The 6,997-nt window shown below is 41.4% G+C and overlaps 1 protein-coding gene across 1 annotated transcript in view; it reads right to left on the bottom strand.

Annotated features, from left to right (window-relative positions):
* nudcd1 (NudC domain containing 1) overlaps positions 1 to 6,997 on the bottom strand; it is a 70,350-nt gene that overhangs the window by 8,091 nt on the left and 55,262 nt on the right. Inside the window, exon 8 of the mRNA XM_008299814.1 lies at positions 3,991 to 4,150. Within this exon, the coding sequence (XP_008298036.1) occupies positions 3,991 to 4,150 (160 nt within the window). The remainder of the gene's footprint in view (positions 1 to 3,990; positions 4,151 to 6,997) is intronic.

Below are 6,997 nucleotides of genomic sequence, written 5' to 3'. Positions count from 1 at the left end.
TCTATCCAGGAGTACTGATCCACCAGTGACTGGACCGTCCACATACAGGAGTCTTCATACCACAATCACTGAGACACATTCTCTGTTGATCTCCATTTGACTGATTGAATGACTTCTAGCAGTCGGTTGCACCTGTTTTAAACCAGGTGAGTCAGTTTAAATGGGGGTGCAGAGCTTTGCAGCCATTCAATTTACATTTTATATTTCTAATAACATTTCCAAATGAGGTGAATACTTTTTATAGGAATTGTAGTTCTGTGAGAAAACCTCAAGTGTGCTTTATATCGTCTCTATAGGAGGTGGTTGTTTGGATCTTTTCTACAACAGGCTTCTGAAGTTGGAGACCTGAGCTTTCATCGTTCCACTGCTGCTGAAAAACAGATTGACTTTCACGTTTCGATCTGATTAGTCCTTCCATCTGACAGCCTTTTCAATCACACGAGACGAGAGATTTCACTCCACTCTCAGCTTTGTCCTTCAGGCTAATGAGGTTAGTTTTTCAAAACCAGCACAATCAATACTAAACATGATCAGCTTTTTTTTTAAAAAAAAAAAAACAGTGTTCACTCTGAAATTAATTATTGGAGGGTTATATTCATGAACCGGTTTCTTCCAACGGCGCAGATTTGTTTTCTAAACCCACTACATGCTCAATGCTGCTTCACTCAAACATGCACGTTTGGGCCTCATTTTGATTTATCGAAGCCATTTCTGAAAATATCACCAGGGATCCATCTGCACGTTCAAACTGAACGATGCGTTCCAAACAGAAACGGGCAGATTGGTGAAACGCCGCCGTGTTACCCAAAGACAAATGGAGATGTCACGGCTATCAACGAGGTAAATTGAAATAAAACCCGTTCCAGATGTCTTCGTTGGAGGTGAGACGAGATAAACGAGAGGATAAATTAACCAGAGTAAGGGAATGAAAGCGAGGCGGCTCTAGACATGAGTGAGGGACCAACAGGCACAACATAATGCAGCTCTCACTCAGATTTATCATCCACATCAGTCCGGTACGTTTCTATGCAGAGCTGCAGATCGACCTGTTAACGATCCTCTTTGCAGATTTACATATATTTGCTTTTTGTCCATGTAGAGAACCAGCAGAGTCTCTGTTGTCATTAACTGCACGTTTTTCTTTTGTTTTTTGCAGCCATTTGAAATGTTTTGTCATCTGTCCAGTGCAGCAGCAGCAGCAGCTCAACAGCAGGTGTAGAGAAGTTAATGGCTGTAACAATTAAGAACTCAACTTAAGCTGTCGTGAATATTAGAAAATGCAAATTAAGATTGACTTCCACTTAGTCCCGAATGTAATCCGACTAATGTATTAATTTGTATGTCTCAAGAGGAACTCCACACGCTGGAAACATAACGACTTTCTTGTTGGCGTATGACACTGTGGAGCTGATTTTACAGCAGACATATTGTGTCCTGATCAAGTGTTTTTGCCCCAATACAATTTGAATAATGTAGTATTTAGTATTTTCCCAATCCGATGTCATTTTCCTGTAAAATACACACTCCAAATACAGTAATGTTGTTGAAACCAACAGCAGCGGGCCGTGCATTTTCCTCCTCGGCCTTCAGTGGCGTCCTACCTGAATCAAACCACCTCCTAACACCATCATTATGACACCAGGACTATAGAAACCAGCAGTGTTACACAGACAGGCAGCATAACAGGACATTGCATCGCAGACATGTAGTCAGAATGAATGCCATCACTAAAGCAAGAAACCCAGTTAAAACAATTCAACAAGTCTCCACAGCAGCACCATATACACCACATCAGGCTGTGTCTAGGCCCGCTACGCTGTCTTTCAAGGTGTGTGTTTAGAAATTTTTTACATATTTTACAGTAAAACATGTGCAAATTTTCCTAAGAAACTCGTTTTTCTATCGTCGTCTTCGCTGCTAACACTGCTATTCGTTAGCACCTAAGACGCTAACGTCCTCGCTAAGTAAAGTAATACTTTTATAATAATAATAATAATTGATCAGATTTATATAGCGCTTTTCTAGACACTCAAAGGCGCTTTACACTGTCAATTATTCATTCACACACATTCATTCTGGTGGTGGTAGCTACGATTGTAGCCATAGCTGGGGCAGACTGACAGAGGCATGGCTGCCATTCTGCCCCTCCGACCATCACCTCAAACAATCCATTCATACGCATTCACACCAGGCAAGGTGGGTGAAGTGTCTTGCCGAAGGACACAACGACCATGAAACAGGGCGGAATCAAACCGCCGACCTTCCGATCATCGACCGACTCGCTCTACCACCTGAGCCACATATAAAGTTTTAGCTTGTGCAGGTCGCTACAGACGGGAACCGCTAGCTTTGGCTTAGCTCTCAATCAGAGGACGTGAAAGTGCTGATGTCAGCCAGCTGGCTGGTCCTGGGACCACCAACTCTAAATCTGATTGGTTAAAGCAACAGTTTCATTACAATGCATTTTAAACTACAGACGCCTGCACTTTTGATTCTCAAGGCCTCAGGGCAGATTTCTGTAACCCTGGCAACACATGATGGCTGAAATATGATTGGATTAAAAAAAAAAAAAGCTCTAATATAAACATAGGCTGCTGGAAGCACCACAGCCCAGAGACACGCTATGAAATGAAGAGAATAGACTGCTGGGAATGAAGTTAAAAGATTAATGGGAAAGTCAGTGATTCTGATAGAGTTTAGGCCAGCGGTGAAGGCTTTGCTGGCCCTGATGGCGCACCACTGGGAAACAATCCAATACATAGGCACAAGCAATAGATTGGCCATATACTAATTTGAAATGTAATTGATGAATCTTTTATTCCCCGTGGCATTCAAATCTGATGTGTTTTGGGTTTTTGTAGAGCCAGACCAATGATTAGTAATCAAGGAGACCAATAATTGATATTTGGGACAGACATACAATTGCAGTAAAAATGAAAATCTCGAAGTCAAAACTTAGAATAGCACAAGCTCCTTGAAATACGTTCTCAATTTGAAACCATTTTCCCAAATAATTCACACTCTCCAAGTACATGAAAGCTACTAAAATCAGCCCAGTCTTTATGGTTGACAAGCTCTGCGGTACATTAAGAAAAGAAACTGCATTTCTGCATCCAAGCTGTTCCTTAATGTTCTGTAGTTGGTCATGAACCTTGTTCTTAGGACATTTTCTGTGTTATACAGAGGAGGGTGTGCTGTTGTAGCTCTAAAAGACGGAGAAAACCTGTGTTCTCTACATGCATGTCTGAAAATGTATTGTCGATCAGCTGTAGTACCTGGTTGTTCCACCAGGTGGAGCCTCTTACTGCTTAATCCTGTAGAGACCAGAGGAGGCGTCACTCAGATTATGGGTAGTTTTGTGCTGGCAAGTCGAGAGCGTTCTGGGGGTTTGCTAGCAACAGGCACCATGACAAAGACTCATGTGGTGCTGAATGACGTTCGACTAGAACTCCTGTTTAAGACGAGCTGAGACTGACTAAGAAATTTGAATCCCTTAATCTACAGTCTGCAGCCTCAGCAGAAATATAGATTCATCAGATCAAGCTACATTATTTCATCTTCGACTGTCCAGTTTTGTTGAGTCTGTATCTACGACTCTGTCAGATTTTCGTTCTTGGCTAACAGGAGTAAAACCAGACACGGTCCTCTGCTGTTGTAGTCGATCCACCTCAAGGTTTATGCTCAGTAAAGAGTGATTATCGAAGCTACCGTTTCCTTTCGATCAGCTCCAACCAGTCTGGACTCATCATCAACAAGACATAAAGCCATTAATTGGCTGTATTTTGTATATTTTTTGGGGGGGATCATTCTGACTAAACTCTAGAGTCCACTTGCTGATTCTGGTACATTCAACAGCTTCAGAGATGCTTAAACCAACCAGTCTGACACCAAATGTTTGACGTGAGCACGAACTGAAGCTCTTAAAGTAAATTTTTAAAGATTTCTCTGGTTGAAACCACCAGAAGAAGTGTGAGAAGTTAAAGCTCTTACCCAAGGCATTGAACGTGGCGACGTGCTCCCACATGTTGCCGGGTTGCTCGGGTCGAGGCTGCCACACCAGAGCGTCCACGTCGTGTCGGAGGCAGAGACACGGCATCTCGGACGGATCCACGTCGACCGTGAACAGGTACTGATGGCTGCCGAGGTTCACCTGCAGAGAGACGGACGGCGTGGATTAAACTCGGCCCATTTGTGGATCCTGTCAGTCGTCTTCGTCGAGAACAATCCTCTGTTGTCACGTTGATATGAGAACGGAAAGTTTGCGTGATGAAGTGACCCTGGAGCTGGTTGGGTTTTAGTGGGAGACACACATGAACTGCTTCAAACACACTAGGGTTGATGTACTTTGAACCTCCTCCACTATATAAAGTGAGAATAATACAACATTTGAATTCCTATCCCATCGTTTTTAGAGTTTAGCAGATTGATTGACTTTAAATTGCAAAAAAAAAACGAAAAAGCAAACCTCAAATTCAACATTCTATTAAGAGATCAATCAGAGCCAAGACAGAAAATCTAGAAAATCCAGGCTTTGGTCAATAAATGTCCTCAAACCGGCTCCTTCATTGACCTTAACTGCAGCCTTTTATTTTAAATGCCTGCATGTAAGGAGCAAGATGAATCATATTTTAGGTGGAAGATCCATTTTATTTGCTCCTCTTTCCTTCTTTTTAGTATAGTAGTAGTACTTTTAGTAGTAGTAGTAGTTTAAGTTACTCCATCATAAGCGGGCGTAATAAGGAACTTTGGAGAAAGCGGTGAGATCGTTGGAGTTTCTCAGCTTGATTTTTGGTTTCAACAGGAAGTCGATGGGTCAGTCCACGTTCTTCAGCTCACACGATGATATTGCTGCACCGTCAGACTTTACTTATTTGTTGTTTCGTACCCAAAACTAAGTTCTGAAAAACACTTTGCTTGAATTTTGAGAATTTCATACGTTTTCAGACCCGGAATTTTTGTAATTTCACCCTTTAAAAAAACACACACATTATCTGTGAAGCCACTTCCAAGGTTTTTCAAGGTCTTTGTATTGTCATTATACGTACAAGTCGCTTTCACGTTGTCTTGATGTTGAAACAAGTTTGGCTTATTTTGCATCACTTTTTTTTTCACCAATGGTAAGGATCAATAATAACAAATTTCTTCTCTGTTGGAGCCATTCAATCATTAAGATCTGCTGGAAACAATTTTGTCGACGTCTTCACCAAATTTCATGGCTGTAGGAGTTTCATGTCTTTAGATATTAAACCCTTAAAATGGCTTTCCACATACTTGTTTTTTTTTTTGAGCAGGACAAAAACCAAAAAATCCCAAAGTCTAAAGACAGGAGAAATTCCCCAAATTCTCTCAAAACATTTGATTAACATTAGTTTTGGGTCCAAAACAACAAATCAGTAAACTCTCGACACGATCTAAACACTGAGCAACATATTTCCTGAATTCTGTCTGAAGTGACTGATCCACACCTCGCCCACCAACCCACTGCCGTCACGACGTCTCAGCTTTGCTAATCTGCCATGAACCGCAAATATAATGGAACAGACATAGAAGCGCTCAGGTTGACGCTAACGTTCATGAGCTGCGCGACTACAAACGCAGAACTTACCACCCAGGAAGAAACAGTCTATGAGATGCAACCATTTCAAATTAAAAGCTCTGGTGCTCCAGTGGGTATAAACCCTTCATTTAGTTTGTATTGTGAAACATTTGCATGCACAGCAACGACCAGAAAGGACCATTTTTTTTGCACAGCTTTTAACTGACTGCCAGTTTTACGATATTATAAATTCCAGTTTGCCTGTTTGGCACCAATACGGTTTATTTGTATATTATTCTTGAGCATTTTGTTCCTATTTTTTGCCCTTTTTGTTGACTGAATAAAACTAAAAGTAGTTAAAACTTCGTCCCACATGGCCAATGCGACCATGACCATAAAAGTCCGAACATTCACCTCCCTCTGATGAATCTACTTGCCCTGTGTGTGCTTTGCCGCTATTCTAACGTGACTTCCTCGTGTTTCTGGGAAAAGAAAACGACCGTCGCTGTGACATAACCGCTCCTCGACATCTGAGCACCTCACTTTCAGTCACCCACATCCTACGAATCCGACCGCCAAGCGAGTCTCGGAGGCTGTCAGGCATCGCCGTCGCCGCCCCCCCTCCACTCAGCACACAGTTGACAGGCATTGACGATTCCACATGGACCGGCCCATATGTTGGCGGCTGATGACAAGCTCATTCAGCGAGCCATCATCACCATCATCATCATCATCCCTCCTCTCTAAAACTCATTTTGCTGCCACTTGTGTGTTCTCAGAGTGTGCAGCTCAGGCTTCTCTGCATGTTTGAGAGTCTGAGGCGACGATACCGCCGACAGGCCGAGTCATGATTTCTGAATTTAAAAAAACATTGAAGACTGTAAAAATAAGCGCACTGGATTCAAATGAAGCCACAGAGAGAATGGAGGTTTCGTTAAACTTGATTTGATTGATAAATTCCTCCTCTTTTCATAGCAAAGACAATATCTGCATAATAACTATGTAATATGAAAGAACAATTAACCCTGCAGACAGCTTTAGTTTGAGGATGTAACGTCTGCTGCACACCAAAGCAATGATCTATATGAGCTCCTCACGTTTAGAAACAGAACCACCGTTTCAGCTGCTATGAAAACCCACTGAAGTCACAGTGAACAGGGTTTTATAGGTGCCAATATCTGGGTAGATAATTAAAATTAAAAAAAACTTCCACTAAATCTTAAGCGTACAATGATTTTATCCACTTACATGTGATTTTTCAACTGTAATATCTTTTGAACAAGTTACTGTTATTTTACAGATGTTTCTGGTTTAGTTAAATTACAAATATTAAAAGAGAAAAAGTATTAATTTACATGTTAACGCATTAAAAATCTTGAGGTTCTACAAACAGGACGTTTTTCTTGTATTTGAACCAGACAAACTGTATTAGTTTGCAGATATTTGCTCTTATCTGAGAGA

Source organism: Stegastes partitus, unplaced genomic scaffold (genome assembly GCF_000690725.1).
Source record: "Stegastes partitus isolate 25-593 unplaced genomic scaffold, Stegastes_partitus-1.0.2 Scaffold1467, whole genome shotgun sequence".
NCBI classification, from domain to species: Eukaryota; Metazoa; Chordata; class Actinopteri; family Pomacentridae; genus Stegastes; species Stegastes partitus.
Note: the sequence above shows the minus strand (reverse complement) of the source record. Positions and strands in the feature narration are given on the sequence as shown.